General features: G+C 40.5%; 2 protein-coding genes across 4 annotated transcripts in view; both read right to left on the reverse strand.

Annotated features, from left to right (window-relative positions):
* Positions 1 to 839: 839 nt before the first annotated feature.
* s100pbp (S100P binding protein) lies at positions 840 to 3,493 on the reverse strand. Its single transcript, XM_089004868.1, has 4 exons — positions 2,225 to 3,493; positions 1,571 to 1,671; positions 1,376 to 1,466; positions 840 to 1,302 (listed from the first exon to the last, which is right to left on the reverse strand). The coding sequence occupies exons 1-4, from the start codon at positions 3,136 to 3,138 to the stop codon at positions 1,173 to 1,175; spliced, it is 1,236 nt and encodes a 411-aa protein (XP_088860994.1). The 5' UTR covers positions 3,139 to 3,493; the 3' UTR covers positions 840 to 1,172.
* Positions 3,494 to 16,343: 12,850 nt separating this feature from the next.
* fndc5a (fibronectin type III domain containing 5a) overlaps positions 16,344 to 23,833 on the reverse strand; it is a 78,288-nt gene continuing 70,798 nt past the window's right edge. For 2 of the 3 annotated variants that reach the window (XM_089004967.1, XM_089004968.1), the window contains 3 exons: positions 22,861 to 22,950; positions 21,032 to 21,165; positions 16,344 to 18,360 (listed from right to left, as the gene is read on the reverse strand). In XM_089004967.1, coding sequence (XP_088861093.1) covers positions 18,310 to 18,360; positions 21,032 to 21,165; positions 22,861 to 22,950 — 275 coding nt within the window. In that variant the 3' untranslated portion in view covers positions 16,344 to 18,309. Of the gene's footprint in view, positions 18,361 to 20,967; positions 21,166 to 22,860; positions 22,951 to 23,833 lie in introns of all 3 variants that reach the window. The other variant, XR_016116059.1, reaches the window with a different exon arrangement.

The raw sequence follows: 23,833 nt of genomic DNA on the forward strand, positions 1-23,833 counted from the left end.
TAAAAATGACTTAGTCTCCCAAAACTACAAAGTGATCTGAGAAAGTTTGTTTCAGAAGGTCCCGCCCCCTTGTTCGTGACATCACGCCAAGACGTCTTGCCTTGCTCGAGAATCAAAACAATGGCTTCAGATTCGGAGAAGATGCTTTCTTGTGACTCCTCCAGTTATGAATATGATTCAAATAGTTCTGAAGAGGAAAGCATAAATGTTTGCAATCCATTAAAGAAGTCCTTCCTTGTCATTTTGAGGCGTCAGGACTGATGTGTAGCGTCACAGAAAATGCACAAGATGGCACCCAAGCTCCGTTGGAAATGGGCTGATTTGTCTGCTGAGAATTTGTGTCAACTAGTATCAAATAGTAGTCTTGGTGCAACATTCACCATCGTGTTATTTAAGTGTTTTCCTTCTAATTTCGCCATCAACACAAGATCAACAAGTTTTCAGACCAAACAAAGTACCCAAAATGCATTGTGTGTCGCTTTCTCGGTCAGTGACAATACCTACCATGACGTCACATGAGGTATTGTCACCAACTCAAAAACAAGACTTCCTGAATATTCAGCACGAGTCTCAAAACATAAAATATAGCTATATGCGGTGGAATTTTTGTAAAATACGCTCAGTAGAAGTCATTTGAAGTGATTTTACAAATTATGGACAGAACTTTTCTCGAGGCGTCGTTTGTCCTTTAAGTCAATAAGTGTACCATTTTGGATTTGAAATGTTTTTATAAGGTCAAAATGTTATCTACCATGCCATTGTTCGGTAAGTTAATGAAACAAACAAAACAACACCTTACCACCATGAAATAACCGAGGCAAACACAACTATCATTTGATTCAAACATTTAACCCGAGCTATATACACATATGCAAAGATGATTCTATATCTAAATACAGCAAGTACAAAAACGCTGTAACTTTCAAGGTTTAAGTAACAAAACATTAAAATCGCAAATACTAAGATGATCAAAAAGCAATTTTGGTTCTTGAGCAGTATGATTTATACAGAAACTCGGCAAAAATGATTTCTTGTCCACATTTGCCAAAGCATTAATATTTTGAATTCCAGATTTGTAATTTGTTACCCTTAAACACAACATGCATTTACTTTTGAAACACTACAAACGTATTTTTAAAAGTGCTGCCATCACAATTGTTATTAAAAAAAAGTTAGGGAATGGAACTTCTTTCAAAGATTTTCTGCACCTTTTCAAAACGCTTGTGCATTCCCAAGCTCTTGGCCTGCCATTCGATGAGGGATATTTTCGGTACATAGTTCCTTAAGTGCGCTCTGTAGTTCCTGAAAGGAAATGGAATATTCATGTGTTAAATTCCTTGCGTCTTGGGAGTGAAATGCAACAGAGAAGGTGTACCTGCGCGTGAGGTCAGAGAGATGTTGCCACTGTCTTCCGGAGGAATCGTGCGACACTTGTGTCAAAAGACCTTGCATTTCATTGACGACTTCTTTACAAAATACATCAGCATTGTTAAACTTTGAAAAGTAACATTGTTGGCGTTGTGACCGAGGTCAACCATGTGTGGCGGTTCAAATCAGACCCTGACTTTACCTTGAGCAGCATCTGAAGCCTCACTAAGATGTTTGTGAACCAGCTCGACATACATTTGTTTCTCTCGTTCCCAATCTGCCTCGGTGTTGAGCACCACCCGCCTGGAAAACAGTGTCAACAAAAATATTGGGACACCTGGCCATTACAACTGCAACAAGTGAAAATGAAATTCAGTTGGTCTCCCCTCTTAGTTATGAGAGCTTCTCTTCTGTGATTTTAAACATCAGGACTGAGAAAAAAAATGCAATATTGACCCATTCATGCACTTTGTTACCCAAAAACATGACATGATGTCCACTGTAGTGTCTGCTCTCCCTGAAACGGTTAAGTTCATCTGACGAAACAATTCAACACAAAAGCAATATGAACATTCGTGAGGCGCTGGAGCCTACCCTAATGGACTTTGGTCTTGAGGTATATTACCTCAGTCTTCCCTCTCCCTAGCCACTTCTTCGAGCTCTTCCTGGCGGATCCCGGGGTGTTCCCAGGCCAGCTGGGTGACATAGTCTCCCCAGCGTGTCCTGGGTCGTCCCCCGGGGTCTCCGGTCAGTGGGACATGCCTGGAACACCTCACCGGGGAGGCGTCCATGAAGCATCCTTATCAAACACCTCAGTCGGATCATGTGCTCGTGTGGAAGGTGCTCGAGTACTAACCTCCCGGGAAGGATGGAGACTTGACCGGTGCTGCCGATTGATGTGTACAACTTATCCTTGTTAGGATTTTGTGAGTTCCAGATACTGTGCTCATCCTTTTTGCACACAGATTCTAAAACGGGGGAAGCAATATTCCATACCTCTTCCACATCACCCACGCAAGATTCTACACCTGAGTCTGATGACGGTGTACCCAGAGCAAGTTCTGCACTTGTCACAGAGTGAGAACGTTTGGGAAAAGGATGACTCTTGTCCTCAGTTACCTGTAGAATTGGACTTTTTCCTAGTAGGGACTGTAGTGACAGAGTGGGGCACACGGACAAATAACCCTTATCAACATCTTGATGATCTGTCGTATCGCTTTCATGGGACTTGGGGAGATTGAGGCACATGGCCTCATTATCATCGGAGTCAAAGACAGAGTCATGAGGTCCAACCTCATACTTGCACAGACATGGATCAGTCCCCGCAAGACTACATTGTTCCCACATGGAATTACATGCCACATGTTGCAAACTAACAGACTCACTGGTTGCCAGTTTGATGGGCCGGGTTTTAGAAAATGGTGAGGACTGACATTGGCCTAAAAGGAAGTTTTGTCCCATGAGAGGACTGGAGTGGGATATGAAACAGTCTTCATCTGGCCTGGACACATTGCGACTGATTGCTGGTTTCTTTGCTGGAGTCTCAAAGTATCTACACTGAATGGAATCACCCATTTTCCGCTTGGTCGCTGTGTTGTTGAACAAATCACTTTTAAAATTCGTAATTGGCTCTGCAAACTTGTTCAGATTCATCTCAGCAAATACCGCCATTCCATATGCTGACAAAGGTTTAAGGTGTCTGAAAGCAGAGCTCTTGGAGGGCATGTTTGTGTCTTTAAGGTGATCGAAAGTGGAACTCAAGGGCAGCATGTTTTTTTATCCAAACCTGTTGAGAGAATAAAGGAAAATAAGTTTACTCATTTCTCAATTCCACATGTACAACCAACCACCATCGTAGCCATATAAATACAGGACATATGACATTAATTCCTTATGTGGCACGACACATAATGTTGACGTCACAATACATGAAGGTAGCCTGATTTTGAGCGGACAGATGTGTCACAAACAAGCATATCCGATTCTGACTTGTCAACGGTTAGTTGTGAGACGTCTGCGAAACTTCGTGACCACTACAGCGAAAGCCTGGCATATCAAAATTTTTCTCTGAAATGTGCAATATCACCCTTCTATAGGTTCTTGGGCACTAACCAACCGAAAGACAGTGTCCTCCTTAAAACGAGATTTGCTGTGGCACACAATCACAAGGTGGTGTGTGCAATATTGTGATGTCATAATTATTTTGGTGTGCAAAGTTTTGCTAACTGTGCTTGGTGCTATGTAGTTCTAAGGAAGTAAAATGTGTGCTCTGGCTCAAGTAAATCTTTGGAAACATTTAGGTTGACTACAGCACAATTTTCATGTTCATAAAACTGCATAATTTGGGTTAATTTTTTTTTCAAATCTCCGACCTCTATAAATCCCAAGTATTTTACTCCTCATACTTCTCAATCCTGGTCACCAATATGTAACACATGCATTGAATTTTACATCCAAATGGCACAGGCCCGAAGCTTTTCAAACATACCCATTGAACCGATGACTAATTTTGTCATAATACCAAGTCCAAAAACAAGATACAACCGGACAGACACAAAGGGCCGGGGAACCGATGTCAGTATACGAACAGTTAGTTAGCAACAAACCAATCGAGAAACCGACGTTGCAAGCATTAATCGGTCATTATTTTGCACGGCGCGCATTTGTTATACTCTCAACTGGCGGCCACATTGGCTTCCTGTCGATATTCGCTTGAAAATCGAATTGATGAGTATTGTACGCAAAAGAAAAGACGACGATTGTTCCAGTGAAGTTCGTCTTACACACGATGTCGACACTGCACAGCGGTCCAAGGAAAACGCTTCTTCGAAAGTGTGGACTGGAACAGCTCTCACCAAATTGGCAGACTGCACACAACGACAGGTTGAGTCGAGGCGTTAGTGAGGTGGGGCATTGTTCAAATTTAGTAGTTTCATCATGTTTTTTTTTTTTAATTTATCATCGTCATCATTAGCAGCAGCATCACCGCCATCAGCATGATTATTGAAATACATCCTGTATCTGTTAATTGTAATGTGTGGATGGAGGGGCGGGACCACTCGGAGTCGTTGGGGTTAATGTCTGTGAGAAGTTACCGTTCTGGCGGTGATAGTTGGCCACCCGCCGCTCTCATCTTCGTGTATTCGTGCAGTTTTGTTAATTAAAAAAGGCAAACGGGACTTCGGGTATGTCAGTGAGACGATAGGCAGCAAACGCACGTAGCTCCTAGCCATACGAGCAAAAAACGGAAAAAAGGTTGGAAACAAACGGAAACTACAAATCGAACAAAATCCAAACTGGATATGAATAAAACTAACTGGAAAGGAAAGGGACAAAAAGAAGAAGAGCGAGAAACAGATGAAAAACACATACGACGACGAAGTTGAAGGAGGCCAGGTGTTAGCGACTGAAGCTAACACAGCACTACCTTGCGAAAAATAAACGGGGAACCCCTAAATGCTTTGGAAGTTCAAGTTTTGATTAAAAGGGATATGTTTTGTGTTTTACTGTTATTATTGTTTGTACTTAAATCGGTGATGCATCTGGGCCGCCCTTGTGCCATTTATACATTTTGACAGACACTGGAGCAACTTTGTAACTCCACTGCAACAGCACCAGCGCACGCCTATTCGGTAGAACCTTTTCCACGAAGGCGAATCCTTCAGTCCATTCAACCTGAAGTGTACGATACTCGTCTTTTTTTACTAGACAGGCTTATTTAAAAGGCGGCGTTTACCTGTTTCGACATCAATGGCCACTAGTTCAGTATCATCCAATCAAAATTGCGCATTCAGCCAACCTAGGTCAGTATCATCCAATCAAAATTGCGCTTTCCGCCTGTAATGATATGAGCAAATCGTATTTGTATGTTCCTGCCTGGCTATAGACCAAAGGAGCATGCGCGCTGCTGCAAGTCAGTCTGATTAGAGCCTACAAGAGGCCGACATGTCAATTGCCTTCTCCCTCCAACCAACACAGCCGTCCTAATAAAGTACCTCAACTCTATCCAAAAGTTGTATCATTTACCGAACCGCTTACACAAAGCAACACATGGTGTCAGAATTGGTCTGGAAGACAAGAGGACGATAAAAGGACGTGGAACGGAAGATTCCACGTAGGAAAGACATTGAGCACAACCCCTGGCAGAAAACGAAAACAAATGGAAGCTTTACGTCCACCACAGCTTTGCAGCTAACAGGTAACATGGCTGAAAACTGGAAGATTTAAGCAACGTTTTGACTGTATTTGTCTGCAATTGGAGCTGATGACAGCCATTCGAAGATGAAAGCATCCATGTTTTTGCACGTTGTGGGAGAGGAAGCTCTAGAGGTCGACAATAACTTCACATTTGATGCTGAGGATGACAAGATGAAGCTTTCAAAAATAATGGAAAAGTTTGAAGCTTACTGCATTCCGAAACGCAATGTGCCGTTTGAAAGGCACAGATTCTTCACATGTGTACAGACAGTTGGAGAAACTATTAACCAATATGCAAATGAGCTGAGAAACAGATCAAAAACATGTGAGTTCGGTGGATTCACAAAATCACTGATCAAAGAGAGAATAGTGTGTGGCATTACAGACAATAAACTGGGAGAAAGGCTACTCAGAGAATCAGATCTGGACCTGGAAAAAGCCTTAGCACTGTGTGGAGCCGCTGAGACTGTTAAATCACAGGCTAAAGAGCTGCTAAATGATGCTAGCTGCAATGTGGATGCAGTGGAAAGAAATGCACACAGATTCAACAAAAACAAGACTCCTGATATGAAAGCAAGAGTGAGACAACCCAACAAATATCGGATATTCAAACAAAAATGTTGTACTCGTGGTACGCAACATCCCCCAAAGCAGTGTCCAGCATATGGGAAAATATGTAAAAACAGCGACGAAGCAAATCACTATGCTCGTTTCTGCAGGAACCAAGAGATGAAAGTCAAGGTAGATGTAGTAGATGATCATTATGAAGTGGAGGAACTTTATGTGAATGCTGTAAAAGATGAAAGAGAAGAAAAAGATTGGATCAATACGCTGAAAGTGAACGATATTCATCTAAAATTCAAATTGGATACTGGAGCCAATGTGAATGTCATTTCAGAGACTGATTTTATGAAGATCAGACCGAGACCAAAAATACAAAGGGAAAACATGAAAGTAACAGCTTATGCGGGTGCAGTCATACCAATTAAAGGAAAATGCATTGTGAATGTGACACATAAAGGCCAATTACATAAGGTATCTTTCATCATAGTTCCAAGGGATGTGCAGGGTCTACTAGTATTGTGAAAGACTACACTAGCTGTAGTCTTTCACATGCCCATTAAATGAAATAGTGTGCCCAATTAAAAGGAAAAAAATCATGACGCAGCCTCTCCTCTTCCCACTACTACTTTACTTTTCCTTTGCTGCCCTCTGTTGCCTGATTGGTGTCTTTGGGTTGCCAAGACCGTTCTTCTCAAAATAAAAATGATGTACGTATTTCTGCAGTGTTCCATCCAGTGCACATTTTGTTTCTTCATCTCTCCAATAATTATAATGTCCCGTCTCATGATATTTGATTAAATGACTGTGTTTCGTGCAAACATTAGCAAATGCTTTTATTTTGTTGATTTCATTTAACAGGCAAACTTTCCCCCTGCTTTTAAATGGACAGAGTAGCCAAAACTGTTGCTCAAATAAGAGTAATGTTATATTAGAATAGTATCACTCAGGTAACAATAAAAAAGTCTTACTTATTAATAAAATATATAATAATAAAAATAAAATATAATTAACTAAATAGAACATTAATCCAAAACCTAAACTCTTTATCTCAATGTGTGCTGAAGTTTATGCTAGCTTTATTCTCATTAAAACTGAAATTTTAAACCAAGACAGAATTATTTTAATTGTGAGGAGATTTAGGATACACCCCAGGTCCTGTGGTTAGTGCATCAACCTCACAGTGCAGAGTAAAGTTCAATTCCAGCTTCAGCCTTCCGTGTGGAGTGTGCATATTCTCCCTGTGCTTGCGCAGGTTTTCTCTGGGTCCTCCGGTTTCCTCCCACATTGCAAAGACATGCATGGCAGGTTGATTGAACACTCCAAATAAAAATAGGAGAATAAAAAATAGGAGTCCAAGATGGCGCCCGAGTAGGCAGCCGTCAGCAAGTGCTCTCATGAGCCTTGCTTTTTTTTTGTTGTTTTTGTATTGTTTTGTGTTTTCTTTTGTCACTTTGTGTTGTTGTGCGTTGTGTGGAATGGATACGGATTGTTTTTCAGCATTTTTTACCACAACATTCATCAAGGAGGAGACTGTGCTGAGCGGTTGCGCCTTTTCGGCAGCATGAATATGCCAGTACTGTTTTTGAATGGGAGGAATGTTGGTGCCATTCGACTGTCATCGCTGGACACCACAGGGGCCATTGGGGTTTTTTGCGCCTGCAATGGGCAGCATCTTCATAGCCCCGCTTTGTTCAGCGGAAGGTCGGTGCTGTTGGGCAATCTGCGGCTGGATGGATACATGGCTTGAGGAGCCCGCGATAAGAAGGAGCGCCGATGCGTATGTGGAACTGTCGCGGCTTGGAATTAAAGTGGATTTATGTGGGACAGGAGATGTGAGACAATCTCTTCGTCAATGGATGCTCCAGCTGCGTGTTTGCTTTCAACATTTAGCTTGTAGTCGACGTGCACATTCCACCATGATGTCCCTGACCCACTGGTGAAGAGACACTTTGATCCTCTCCTCTTTCATGTGGAACTGCTTTATTTAACAAATAGGGTACAGAAAGTGCTTCAGAATGAATGTCTGTCTGTGTCTTTGTGTTGTCATGTTATTTGTTATTTAGTTTTTTTTTGTTCTTTTGACTTCAAGACGGCGCCGCGCGAGTGGCTGCCTTTCCAGCAGCTCATGTATTTTGTTTTTCTACTTTCAGTCCTTTCATAACTTTGCTGCTGTGAAATGTAAATTTCTCCACGGAGAGACTAATAAAGGCAAATCCAATCCAATCCAATCCAAATCTATAATATAGTACATCTTTAAGACAGGCATTGTGAAATGTATTCTACAACACTGAACTATATTAAAAGGACAAACTGAAATATAAAGTGGGCCGTTTGAGCCATGTAACTCCACGGCTCAATACAGCGGTGGGCCGTGGATTTCATCACTAGGCTTTCAGTCGTGCTGCATCTGAATCAACCCAGACTGAAAAAGTGTGGTAGGTCCACGAGACGTTACCATTAGCCAGGAAATAACCTACTGACCTTTCTTAATGATGTCTTTTTTTTTTTCGAAAAGTCCGTCTTGAAAATAGCTTTAACAGTGAATCTCCAACCAAATCCATTTATTTTCCCCCTTCAGCCTTTGTGGGTAGACACAACTGCTATTAAATTAACACAATATATTTGTTTATGCAGCTCACTACCGATGCAGTGTGCTAGCTCTGGCCAGTATACTCTTGTCCCTCATGGCTTGGGATCAGAGCAGTTTTCACAAACGATGATTGGCTAGTGACTAGCCAATCATCGTTTGGGAAAACTCTGATGTTGAACGAAGGCGTCAGTACCCCTTTTTGGGTTACTAACTAGAAATCTAAGTGGTTAGTGCAACAGTTAGATCGACACATTTGATGTGACAGGGCCCGCAAGAACTGATTGGTAAGGCTTCCATGCAGATTTCTGACCCTGGCAACAAATGATGGCTGAAATGGGATTAGTTAAATGCTCAAATTCAAAGACACACATCTGGAAGCAGTGCTACACAGGAAAAGTAATGGACAAAAGCTGAAAGACAATTTCGAATTATTTAATAAGAATTCATGGACAAAATATAATGTACATCAGTACGTGATTCTGATATTTTTAGACCAGCAGAGAAGGCTTTGCAGGCCTTGACGGTCCGCCACTGGGAGAATATGAGTTATACCAGGGGTCGGGAACCTTTTTGACTAAGAGAGCCATAAAAGTAAAATATTTCTAAATGTTTTTCAGTGAGAGCCACACGCACGCGCGCGTGCACATACAAACGCTCGCGCGCGCACACGCACGCGCGGCCACTTTTCAACAAAATATCAGAATGTATTATTTAAAATAACTTTGTGATAGTACTCACCGTTAACATGAATGGTTTTCCGTTCCTCGTGATTGGTAAAAATCCAGGCAAACGATCGGAATGAAATTCAATTTGCTGGTCCAGAGGCGAAGTTACTGCTTGCTAGCCTGCACACAGCTCATAAGCTTCCACACTTGCTATCTTCAATCTACTTCTCACAGAAGTATGTTGATGCTAACGTTAACATGGGGCTTGTTAAAATGTCTGTTAAACGACTGTTTCATCCATCGATGGTATTGTTTCATTGCAAATTACAATGAGAACATTTTCTTTCCTCTAATGCTCCGGTGCATTCACGCTGAAGTGCACTAGTTGGGCTCATTTAAAGGGGCGTTTACCTGTTTCAACATGACGGCCACTATCATCCAATCAAAATGGCGCTTTCGGCCATTCTAGGTCAGTGTCATCCAATCAAAATTGCGCTTTCCACCAACTGCAGCCCCAACGGGAAATGAACGGCGAAAAAAACGACAATATGTATTTAGTTTTTTCGGCGAGCCATATGCAATCATCAAACGAGCCATATATGGCTCGCGAGCAATAGGTTCCCGACCCCTGAGTTATACTCTAGCTCCGGTATAATGTAAAGATACTCATGACCTGAGCTTGTGTTTAGGGAAAAGTAACAATTATGACAATGCAAATATTCCAGGTAAGGACAGTGACATATTTCGATTGCATAAATAGTGTCATCACGCATTTGGGGAAATTCTTTCTCAGCCCATCTGTTTTTTTTTTTTGCTCTTTCACTCGCCCAGACAGATAGCATTGAAATAAGACAGCAGGCCCGAAACATCAGCAGGGGGAGCTGTCGGATCGCGGTGTGTCGTGCGCGCTTCTTCCAGGTCCTTCTGTCTTTCACCCCCCCCCCCCCCCACACACACACAGAGACACACATTTAACTTATGTGACAAATGGTAATGGATGTAGGAATGAAATCAAATCTCTTTTCAACTCACAGGATTTTTATTGACAGTCTCAACACAGACATTGCATTTGCAGGCCATTGTAGCAGTTGAGGAAGGCGCACACACGACTGATTGTAGACATGTGTTTATTCCAACTGCTAACAAGTGGATCTCCTCAATCATGGAAAAATTGAGTAAAATATTCTTAACATAAACCCGCCCCCTTTGGTACACCTTCTGGGTGCGATGCATGGTCCTAGTGCCTGCCTCACCATCCCATTTTTAGTAAATTATAATCACAAAAGCACTGTGGAAGACTGGTTAGCGCGTCTGCATCAGAGATGCAGTGTTTGGTTCCGGCTCTGGCCTTCCTGTTGTGCTACTCCCGTTTCCTCCCACCTTCCAAAAACATGCAGGGATTAATGGGACACTCTAAATTTGTCATAGGTGTGTTTGAGCGCCGATGGTTGTTCATCTCTGTATGCCCTGGGATTGGCTGGCAACTGGTTCACTGTGTCCCCCGTCTAGCCCAAAGACAACCCTCTCCCCTCGCGACCCTTGTGGGGATGAAGCAGCTTGGTAAATAGATGGATGGTATTGTGATTCTAATTTTAATGTTACTTTTTAGCTGTTTACTATTTAGCTATTTAATGAGTGTATTTCTATATTCATGTATGTGAATGCATGGTAAGTACGCTAAATTAATACAGTGTATTTAATCCACAATGTGGATGTGTTTAAAAGATAACATTTAAAAAGCCAGTCTCAAAAATTGTGAATAATTTACAACAATCAAGATCAAAAGAACTGAAAATTTTAAGACATTAAATGTACTATTTAAAAAACAAACTAAGTACAGTAATTACTGAAAGAATGGGCAACATTAGAGATTTGGAATGTTTTGTCATTGAAATATTCTAAAAACCTTCATCATACATGGAGGAAAATATGGTGTACTGCATTTGTTAATAGAGGATAAATGTCTTTTTTCCTTGAGGGCAAATTTTTCAGCTTTCAGCCAAAATGTGTTTCTGCATGCAGTTCAAGTATTTTATCCTTTGTAGATGTTGATCCTCTGTGCCTAGCAGTAACGTGCAGTCAGTGGAGGCAGGGGCGGCAGTGCCTCACCTGTCATCATGGAAAGCTGTCATGGAAATATCAAATGAAAAAATAAATTAAACAGTTATATGTATTTAGTGATTTGTACTTTAAAGTTCTTGTCCATTTAACTTCACCGTTTTAGGATTTTTTTCAAAATCGCTGAATTTTCACATTTACCGTTCAAATACTAGTAGAGACGAGCAGTGAGGCACCAGCCGACTGATCCTCACCATGGATTGCGCAATCACCATGCTTACTGTGCTGGCTTGCTCTGCAGTGAGACCGCATTGCTGTCCTTCTGCATATCGCTATTCAAGCGTTCAAACACGTTTAGTATATGAACTAAATTTCTACAGTTTAGCTGGTGTATATAATGTAGAGTCATTGTACATTATAAACACTGTACTACAGTGTTTATTTTGTTTTATATTTATCAAAACGCTGTGCGTAGGTGAGGCAAACAGTTCTCCCGCCTCATGACAGGCAGGGGGCGCTTGTGATTCCAGAGATACTTCTTACTCCACGTCTGCAGAATAATAGAATTAGGGACAGAAAGCTACAGTAAACAGTTAGCAAGTAAAGTGCAACCCTGCAGTCATTTTTTTCGTGTTGCTTGGCCTCACTTTCAGAATGGAGGATTACATATCTAAATTGAAAGAATTTTCTAAACTGGACTTTCAATCGAAGCAGGAGGTAATAATTAAAGGAAGACCAACACCGGAGCTAAAAGGTTTGCTTCAGACAACGGGACACAATACTCTCTCTTTTCAGGCGGACTGGTACACACGAAAAGGCTGGCTGTGTGGATGTCCAGCAAGAAACCGCCTTTTCTGCTTTTCCTGCCTTCTGTTCTCAACTTGTGACAATGTCTGGACTCAAATGGGATATTGCGACCTGAAAAATTTACAACGGAGCCTCATCAAAAATGAGCGAAGACTCAACATCAGCATCCACAATGCTAAGGTAAAGGAGAACCGGGAGATTTTAAAAGATCTCATCAATGCCACCTGCTTCCTTGCCAAACAACAGCTGGTATTTCGTGGAAATGATGAAAGTAAAGGCTCTGCTCATCGTGGCAACTATGGATTGGATATTGGATATTGGATATTGGATATATCTTTATTAGTCTCACAGTGGAGAAATTTACATTTCACAGCAGCAAAGTATGAATGAAAGTGAAAAACAAAAACATGAGCTTGGAAAGGCAGCCACTCTCGCGGCGCCGTCTTGAATGAACAAAAAAAAACAACTAAATAACAAATAATATGACAGCATGTGAAAGACATTCATTCTTGACTTGCTGTACCCTCTTTGGATGACATCGTTCGAGATCAAATTCCACCAGTTCAGGGACATCATGGTGGAATGTGCATGTCTGTATGTATGTATTTGAACTATTACATGCTTTCGCTGTGAAAGTGACAGGTTCGCGAGTCATTTTGGGATTTTCTATGAAACAGAATACAGAACGATTTAATTGAAGCAGTTGGTGATGTCATTAGAAATGACATTAAAAAGGAGATCGGTGAAGCCCCATTTGTTGCTGGAGAAGTAGACGAGATTGTCATTCTCAACACTGAAAACATACAGTCAGAACAGGACTGATCAAGGACGACTTTCTTCACTGGCAGTGATCTCCGTTGAGACAGAGAGACTTTTAAAACTGAAGAAAGATAAGGAAGGCTTCTACAAAGAAGTTATCGATGCCTTTCCTCAGAAGGAGCGCCGCATGGACTTCATTTACAAGTAAAGGTAACACGATAAAAAGGTTTTTTTTTTTAATTATTTTTTTCTATGCGACAGTTTGTATATACAGTAAAGTCTCGTTATATCGATATTCAAGGGAGTCCGAAAAAATATCGATATAACCGGGACTATCGATATATCCGACCCTGTTTGCATGTAATTTTCTCCGTGCGTGCATAGAAATAGTATCGATATAACCGGGACTATCGATATATCCGATATCGATATAACGAGACTTTACTGTATAAAGAATGCTGACATGAAATTTTAAACAAAATACGTTAACTGTTGCCAATCAAATGGTGAATAAACTACTCTGTAGAGTTCATATGTTTGTAAATCTGACTATGATGACGTCAGTGCCTCACCAGCCATGAACCTCACCGCACATCACTGGTGCCTAGTAACACATGGATAGATCCTTCCCTCCCTCTGTACATCCATTTTCATTACCGCTTATCTTGAATTGCTGGATCCTATACCAGGTGATTTTGGGCAAAAGGCAGAATAACCTCTGAACTGGTCGCCAGTCAGTCACATGGCACACCTTATGGATGATTATTATCTCAATTGAGATTTGTCCTTTGCCATTTCACATCAGTGACACTTTTTCCAATGTTTTAAATTGATATGGTATTCAAATATCATTGTAATACCTAGGGGTATAACATATACCGTATGCACATGATTAAAATATTCATTTAATTTGATGAATTAGGAGGCTACTGAAAAGGATAATATTTTTCCCCATATCTTTTATGGATATAGTGCATTTAAATAGCTTGGTGCACTAGTGGTTCGCACAGCTGTCTCACACATTGGCCGCCCTACTGAAAAGGCCAGCTTGTTAAAGATCCCTACTGCCTGCAGACCAAAACCTGGTTGACATTTTTCTCATTTATCAAAGTGAGTTATCTGAGAAGTCTGACAGTGAATGCCTCGGGAACCCCAAGCTTCAAATGTATTATCTATGGGATCTTCTTGGATTCATGTACTTTTTCTCCTCGAGCCAAACACCAGAACTGTTGCTTTATATTACCAGAGAGATTGAGATAGCAGCAGAGCAAATTATACATCCCACCAAACATTGTCCTGGATGAAAGAATTTAGACTGTTATTTGGAGAAAATATTTGATCCTTTATTTTAATCCAACACAAGTAAGCACACACCAGGTACTTCATAATTGAAGTCGTGTCATCTTGTGCAGAACAGTTGAATTAAACCATGCTAGCCCTCATGAAGCAACAACTGTCGTACACATTATATACTAAATAAAAATCAATGTTTTGAATCCCCCTTGTGTCAAATCAATTAGGCATCACTACTTGTAGAACATGAAGCTACAGCATATTTTGAGTGAAAATTATGTTTTTCAAGCAAAGTCAGTGTCACTTTTATTGTTGTTTTGTACAATTTAACCCTTTCATGCACCAATAATGTCAACCTGTAACTCGATGACATGATAACCTGTCCACCGTAGTCACTGCTGTCCTTGAAAGGGTTAAAAAATATCTTGACCTTTGTCCTTATCAGACAGTTTCAAATAATCTTTTGTTCTGTCCCTTTTCATGCCATTTCCAGCTGGAAACATTTTGCCATGGTAGTGATTTTTTTAGTTGTGGTGTAACATGATTTTGTGATGATTATTTTAGATTTCGCTGCTGAAAATTGTTGTTCAGTATTTGTTGGTTGTTTATTATGTCGTACAAATTATGTTCGTTCATCATAGTTGTTTTGACTTTCTTTTTCAAGGTACCCTCTACGACGGGTGTCAAACTATTTTTTTTGCCGCTGGCCACATCGCAGTTTCCTCTCGAGGTCCGTTATGAATTTGGGGAAACCATTCGAATGTTTCATCTCCTCCACATAACACAACTAATTTATGAATAACACATTTTTAAATCTGAAGTCAAGAATAATGACTGTTATTGTGGTTTACACGGGACAATTTGGAACTTTGGTCCGGACCTTAGCAAGCACTATGGCACTTCACATGCTTGATTTGCTTTCGCGCGCCGAATAAAATAATGTGGCAGGCCAGATTTGGCCCCTGGGTCTTGACTTTGACACCCGTGCTCTATGGGAGGACCAAGCTAAACAGCTTGAATTTTACTGCCCATTGCAGTTTTCAGGCCAGGGACGCTTCAATTGGAGCTCAATAATTGTGTTTGCCACGATAGCCGAAACAGAAAATTAGTGCGCTCTTGTCAGTCTTCATTAAAAAAAAAAAAAGATTAACATTTTTGAAAAAAAACCCAAACTGATAAATGCTCTCACTGCAGTCGTGATCAGTGCTATAACTATTAGACTCACTTTATCACTTTGTTCTCCCACTACAGTCTAACATGGACCATATACGTCAACGAAGTGACTACATTAGTGCAACACCCTGCAATCACTGTTGCATTCCGACCAGCATTATCATTTTGAAATGAAATGGGGTCAATATTTTTTCCAATGTTAAAAGAAGGGTTTAAAAAATTGTATTATTGTCGTGTGTGCAGTCTGAAAACACAATGTAATCTAGGATTCAAGCTAGTAAACAACTTATTCCACTCTCATTGAACCATAACAGCCCAATGACAAAATGTAGAATAGAAATATACAGCAGATAAGTGCTATGAACCGATTGTTATTAGTCTGACATAAACAGTAAGGCGCACAGACACAAATAATCGACATATTTCACCAAAAGGACCACCGTGTCATGTTGACAAATGCACTTGCAAAGGTCTTAGTCCAACTCTTGCCTCCATGCCATTTTAAGAGGCAGTTTTAACATAGTAAAACAGTAAATAGGAGGACTGATATAGATTTTATGAATTGCATAAACAAGGAAACTGTCAGTGATTTGGTCCCTCATATATAAATGAGGGTCCAATCCATTCAGCAATTTTTTTCCTACATTGTTTGCACTGGTATATATTTTGCAATTGTAGCATTATATAATGAGCGAATGTAAGAGCGGCTTTAAGACTCTTGCACAGTACTACAGCTGGTGTTCACAATTGTCATAACTAATTTTGAGCTCTGATAATATTAAATGTATTTACACATTAAATATTGAAGCATTACTCAGCCTGGTCTTGCAACTGTATTTTTCTGTTTACTGTACACACACACACACACACACACACACACACACACACACACACACACACACACACACACACACACACACACACACACACACACACACACACACACACACACACACACACACACACACACACACACACACACACACACACACACACACACATGCACACGCGTGACAAATTGTAACAAAAAATATCATGGCATATCTATATGTATACAGTATATCTTCTTCTTTTCCTTTCGGCTTTTCCCTTCAAAGGGTCGCCAGAGCGAATCAGTGTCCTCCAACTTTAGAGGTTTGATCCACGTTTGTTTTGGCCAAGCTTATGAGATATGAAATTAGATGGGCTGCCCGTTTTATCAATAAGTAAAATGTTAATCTTGATATCCTTTAGTATACATAGGTTGGAATCAGCCCTCAGGCTTCCCAATGAATTGCAAAGGAAATTCTTCTTCATAAAAACAAGATTTAACCATTTCCTGCACAAAAAGTAACAACCAGAAACCTGATATGTTAAACTGTCCACTGAAAGGGTTCAACTTCAAATAACCTTTTGAAAATTGCGAATTAAGTTCTTGAGTGTGATGTGCCATGATTCTATCGTGTTAAAGTTCCCTTGCCACATTTGGAGGCAGTCTAATTTCATAATCATATTTATATAACTTTCAACAATTCTACCTAGAGCATGGCCCAAAAACAATGAACTGAAAGAAGCACAATAGGTCCCCAATGTCAATCCTTTGTATGTATAATAGCCGAGGAATACATTTATAATTTGGAATTGAAAATTCTCATGAAAAGCCCTTTTGCCTTGATGACACCTGTTCATTCACAAACACCGGAGGCCCATTGTACTCACGCATGTATTTATCACAAGGTTGCTCTGTCCCAACATTGCATACCTAGACATTGCATGTGTGTGTTGTTTTTCTACAGAACGACCCCATTGCACGTGAAGTCCTTTCCCCCCAAGTCATGGGGCTTCGAGTTGATATTGCTTAAGGAATGCCGTCGAGTGTCTCTACAAAGGCCACTTCTCTGCAGACGTATTCAAGACTTTTTTTAGAATTCGTTATTTACATGAAACGCATTCGGTCAATTTGTCTTTTCACCCAGAATGCTGAGATCCATCACTCTTATAGATGAAAACACCTCATTCAAGATGTGGAATGTAAAGAGTTAGAATCGATTAAAAACACAAACGAGACAATGAGATGTGACCCAACGTGACAGCAAAATGTAGCCGTGAGCGATCCTTTGGAAGCTGTGACAGCGTCATCACAGTTCATTTTAAGAAAACGCTCCGAACTCAGCCAGGTGCAGTCTGGATTCCCTGAGGGGGGGAAAACAAGTGTGCCAGACATATATTCCCCGCAAAACGGCAGCACGTTCTACCTTGATGAGGTCAAAGAAGTACCGGAACATTGGAAATGTACTGGCAGTACGTTGTGGAACAAAACAGCACTGGAATGAGAAATTATTCACCTTCACTCAAAATAACAAAAGAAATAATTGGATAAAAGAATGTCAGAGCAATACAAAATCTAGATGATGGGACTAAATTACTCCACAAAAGAACATTTAGATACAGTGAGAACCACTCACAGACTGTATGTACGACCCACTAAAATACAGAGAAGAAATGGGAGAGTGGATGAAAAGGTCTCTGGCTCAGCTTTTCGACATTGGTCCAAAGGGTTGCTTTATCGGCAGTCTGTCCACTGCCAGAACCATTTGGCCCCGATCTCTGCCTCCCCCATGGTACGATAGTTGTTAATCGAGGCAAATCCGCTCAACTCTCCCTGAAGTAGTTCCACTCAGGATCGCTTGTTACGCTGGCCAAGTTGCTCCGAAATCCCTGGAGTCCCTCAAGCTTTACTTCATTGGCACGCCCGCGGCAAGGGAGACGTCCATGATGCATACTCACAATCAGATTTGCTTAAAAGGGCCTGCTGGTTTGTGAGGAGACCAAGTCTTTGGGATATAGAAAAAACAGTCACACTTCAATGATGTTGACAGATGGCATCCTGTTGTTGTTCTTGGAGAACTGTTGGAGAAGAGAAGATGAAATGATTGAAGATCCTGGAAGGACTCTCAGGAATTAAACAATCAACATGAGGATGCCTCTTGTGCTGTTTATGTATTTAACGATGAAGAGCTTTTTGTTTTGCTTGATTTAGGCTGATGCGTACTGTACATTGGCAAAAACGGCTGTTGTCGTGTTGGTATTGTTTACAAGAGCCTGAGCGTGTTTGCTGCAGTCATGCACAAATTGGAACCACATTGAAGCCATATTTTAATGTAGCCTGAAGCTAATTACTAGATGACGCTGTGGGTGTTTGTCAATGTCAAGTATGCTTGGGTTACAAAGGTCTCCTTCGCACTTCAGAAGATGCATCATTTCCTCTAATCATTAAAGGGCAGAGGTGGTAGTATTTCTAGGATTATTAAATTTCATCTCCGGACTTTGTATCGTTCTGTAGTGGAGCTTTTCTAAAGTGCAACCCTCCTCAAAAGAAGTCCAAGAAAGCAGCCGTCAGCAAGTTCTCTCACGAGCCCTGCTTTTTTTTGTTCTTGTTTTTGTGTTTTCTTTTGTCACTTTGAGTTGTTGTGCGCCGTGTGGAACAGATACAGATTGTTTTTTAGCATTTTTGGCCACAAGAATCATCAAGGAGGAGACTGCTGAGCGATTGCACCTTTTCGGCAGCACGAATAAGACAGCACTGTTTTTGACTTGGGATAATTGTTGGTGCCACTTAACTGTCATCGCTGGCAGCTCTGGGGTGATTGTGCCTTTTTTTTGCGGCTGTAAAATGCAACGTCTTTGCAGCCCCGTTTGTTCAACAGAGAGGTCGATGCAGTTGGACAGTCTGCAGCTGGATGGATGCATGGATTGAGGAGCCCGCGATGAGAAGAAAGGAGCGTCAGCACAAAGTGCCAATGCATATGTGAAACTGTCGTGGCTTGGAATTGAAGCAGATTTACGCGGTACAGGACATCTGAGATAATCTCTTTTCGTTCATGAATTCTACAGCTTTGTGTTTGCTTCCGACATTTAGCTTGTAGCAGACGTGCACATTTCACCAAGACGTCCCTGATACACAGGTGAAAAAATAATAATAATAAAATAATAATAATAATAATAATAATAATAATAATAATAATACATTTAATTTCTAAGCACCTTTCAAAACTCTCAAGGACACTTTACAGTTACGGGATTTTTTTTGTGCGGGTGAGCAGCGGTAGCCATTCTGGATCATCTCATCTTTCATCTATAACTGGTTAAGACAACAAAGAGTGTGCAGAAAGTGCTTAAGATTGAATGAATGTGTCTTTTGTGTTGTGTCACATTATTTGTTATTTAGCTTTTTTTGTTGTTGTTTTGACTTCAAAAGGGCGCCGCGAGAGTGGCTGCCTTTACAGCAGGTGCTGTATTTTTGTTTTTCTACTACCCCATCTTATTCTATATTTTAATGAGATACATGATGCAAATATTTACTTTACAGAGTTCATAATGTACAGTCTGTGAGCTTGTCACTAAGTGCTATTCAAAGTCACAAGCCAGCCAACCACGACTCCACTCAATGAAATACCATGTGATGTGAATGATTCCTCACACAAAAGAGTTCTCAGAAGATGCATAATTAAAATTTGTCATCTTGCATGAAGTTTGAAAGTGTTACAAAAGTATTGCAAAAAGCCCATCTGTTCATCAGTCTATGTGGTAAAATAGAGGGTCAATTAATTGACAGAATTTCACACTGTGACCTCCCTCCGTACAAATGGTGATCCTGTAGAGATGACTGCAAGAGCACAGTGGAGGTGTTCAATGAGGTGAAGAAGAACCCTAGAGCATCTGCTAATAATCTCATACACATTGTATCATCTTTGTTGATAGATCTATCACAAGTAAAACCAAGAAAAATGGAAATTAAAGAAGACACACTTGCTGTCCAAAAAACTGGCACAAAATGTTGCTGTTAATCTATTCTGCATATGAATGAAACTAAAATGGAGTCATCTGTGAAAAACATACAATGCTACGTGTAGCATGGTGGGGAGGAATCATGATTTGGGACTGCACAAATTGTGATTATCAACGTAAAAACAAAATCCCATACTTCATGTGATTTATTTGGCAATTAAAGTGTAATAGAGGAGGAACAGGACAAAAACCCAAATGACCCCCCAAAGGTAAATCAACAAAAGAAAGACTAACAGTACAAAAATGTGAAGTGGCTCAAGATCCAACCAAATTGAAATGCCCCTAAATATTTGAAGAAAATAGTTTGCTTTTGCTTTTTACAAGGATGAAGATCACCTTTTATGATCAATTTATCCAGACATGTGTGACGTCCAAAGGGACCCAATCCTTTTTATTGCAACTGTTAATACGATTTTTAAAAAATCCCACTTAAAACGCCCCGTTTGGGATTTTTCACTCATTTATGCCTCATTACCTCAAAGCTGATGCATAAACAATATAATGGGCAGTATTATACAGGTGGCAAGCAAGATACAGAATAGTCATTTGGAGGAATCCTAACCAACCACAATGACATTGACAATTTTTGTTTGACATTGAGAAACACTGTATGAATGCACATGAAGGTCAAGTGGTAAAGGTCTTGTGGCGGGCGGCACCATTCACCTGCCCGGAGCTGTTGAGGTGGGGGGGGAGACACCTCGAGGGGAGGGGAGTGGGTAGGTTATACCTTACTGCGCAATAGACCCCCTGTCGGGTGTTCTGGAGTGCTGCACTCTGATGAGTTTTTGGCTTTGTCCTTGTTGTTGGTAGGCTCATTGTCTTTAATGATGTCATACTGGCGACAAAAGAGAGCGATCACGCCTGGGAACAAGAGAATCAAAACGATCAGACAAACTGATTCGATTGCCTTTTGAGCGAGATTTATCATGTGGTCGTCGAAAATAAATCGGAATACATATGGACCGTGTCTGACACTGAATGGCTTACCAGTACATTGATAAACACAATGCAGCAAGTTTACAGGACTTTGAGTACTTCGAGTTAGTGTTTGTCCAGTGTACTCCTGTTTGCATTCCTGTTAAACCCTGGTCCTTCTTGCCTCTTGCCTGCTTTTTGGGGTCCGCCAACATCTAGTCGTGACATTTGCATTGATATTGATCACATGTTTATCATGATGCATAATGATACGGAATTATCACCCAACCGTATGTTGAGATAATTTATAATATGTCCTAAAAAGATTTGAGCTAGGAAATGAATTATTCAATCGAATTTTACAACATCAAAGATTATATGGAGAAAGTTGTTAAGATTGCACAACCGTCCATGTTTTTATGTTACTATTGTGTTCATTATTTTGCTTTATGTTGACTATATGTGAAGCGCTTTGTTACAGCTGCAGCTGTTGTGTAAGCGCTATATAAATTAGGATGTACAGTATTGTATTGTATTGTATTGTATTGTATTGTATTGTATTGCATTGCATTGCATTGCAGTGCAGTGCAGTGCGTCGCGTTGCGTTGCGTTGCATTGCATTGCATTGCATTGCATTGCATTGCATTGCATTGCATTGCCTTGCCTTGCCTTGCCTTGTCTTGTCTTGTCTTGTCTTGTATTGTATTGTATTGTATTGTATTGTATAATGCTATTATTTCCACTAGGGCATTTATTATCAAAGAATAGTTTGCTGTTTTGAAGTTTGAACAGAGAAAACATTGTGTTTGAATTTTTAAATACATTTTTCACAGAAGATAAAGGATGGCATTATGAAAAGAGCACTTTAGGTGTAATATACCTACCCCCTATTATTTTGCAGTAAATGTATTTTTTTGCCATCTTGTGTCATCTTGGTGCCAAGGAACCATGTTGAAGTGAGTTTTGTTGCTTCATTCAGACACCGGTAATTGTATTGTATTGTATTGTATTGTATTGTATTGTATTATGGCTTGAATAGGCAATTATTCATCTCTTTCAGGTCGTATCAGTCAAAAAAATTCTGTAATTCCCCACATTTGTCCTTGATTCCTCCCACCCACCCACTTTAACAGATTAACAACAAGGTAAAAAAGTAAAATTTTGTTGACATCTTCTCGGTGCCGCTGACAGGACAAGGAGTGTTTATGGTATCTAAAGATTGCAATTATACAGTATATTATATTCATCTCATCTCATTTTCCGTACCGCTTATTCCTCATTCGGGTCGCGGGGTTTGCTGGAGCCTATCTCAGCCGTCTTCGGGCACGAGGCGGGGGACATTATATTGGGGATATTATATTGTCATGTAAAAAACAGTACATTTCTTTCTGTCAATCAATATGCTTTTCTTATACTTGCACTCTGTACAGTTTTTGTTTTTTTATCTTTTCATCCCCCCACCCCCTTGCACGATGTACAGTTTTTGTTTTTTCCCCCTTCAAATTGCTGCTGTGGACGGCAAATGTACCCATTGTGGGACTATTAAAGGCTTTCCGATTGTGATTCTGTAGCACCTTTCAACAGTCAGATACAATTTATGAAATAATCTGTAGAATTCAATATAATTTAAATGATCCTCACCTGCCCACATTATAAGCACCACCACAATGATGATGAGCTCCCCCGCCCTCAACTGGTTGGTCTGGCCCACTTCCTCCATCGTTACCTCGTCTATGAGAAGTAGAAGGCAACATAATTGTTAGGGGATCACTGAGACACTGATTCTGTTGTGTTCCCACTTTTGTGATTCTTAGTGTTGAGTTGTACTGACCTCTGAGGCAAATTGTGCATCTCTAAGTCTTAAGAACGTGAAAGGTGGGTTTTGCCAGTCTCAAGAAATGGCAACAAGTTGTTGTAGAAATGAGTCTGAATCCTGTCAACAGCCAAGGTGCGCATGGGCCCTAAGCCGTTACATTTCTTATAGTAGTTAATGTCATTGAAGTCACAGTCTAGATATTAAGCTCACCACAGTGGGTGACATTTTGAGGTTGCGGCGTGGCAAGCATGCACCCCATGCTCCAGTAGCTTTCAGAAAACGCAATTTTGCTGATCGATTGGCCTCTGTTGCCCAGTAATATCTAATCAAAGCACAAATACCCAAAGGGTGTTTGGGCTTTTGATTCTTTCGGCTTGACTGGCCAAACTGTAACCCTTTTAAATCACAGTAGCCCTTGCAGAAACAGTGATTTCCTCCAACAACACAGATATTTGCCCAGTACAATGAGATTCAATACAAGAACGTCTCCAAAATAGGACAACATATTTGATTTCATTTGCTGATCTCGGTAATTCTTCAGGATGTTCAGTGGAAGCCAGCCTCAACACTCATTATGATAGTTAAAGTATGTTAATATTTACTGTATAAGTTTGGGGTTGAATCTTTGGGGTCTACATCTCTGTGTGGTCTGTGGAGGCTCTCAGTAGTACAGGTCCATCGAAAAAAAGGTTTCTTCAGCATTTATACTTCTTTGAAGGTGTCCGACGTTTTGCTCTTCATCCGAAGAGCTTCGCCAGTGAACTAAAGTTGTGCTGGTAACCCTGGCCCTATATCCCT

Source organism: Hippocampus bargibanti, linkage group LG09 (assembly GCF_051943395.1).
Source record: "Hippocampus bargibanti isolate YZ-2025 linkage group LG09, ASM5194339v1, whole genome shotgun sequence".
Taxonomy (NCBI): domain Eukaryota; kingdom Metazoa; phylum Chordata; class Actinopteri; order Syngnathiformes; family Syngnathidae; genus Hippocampus; species Hippocampus bargibanti.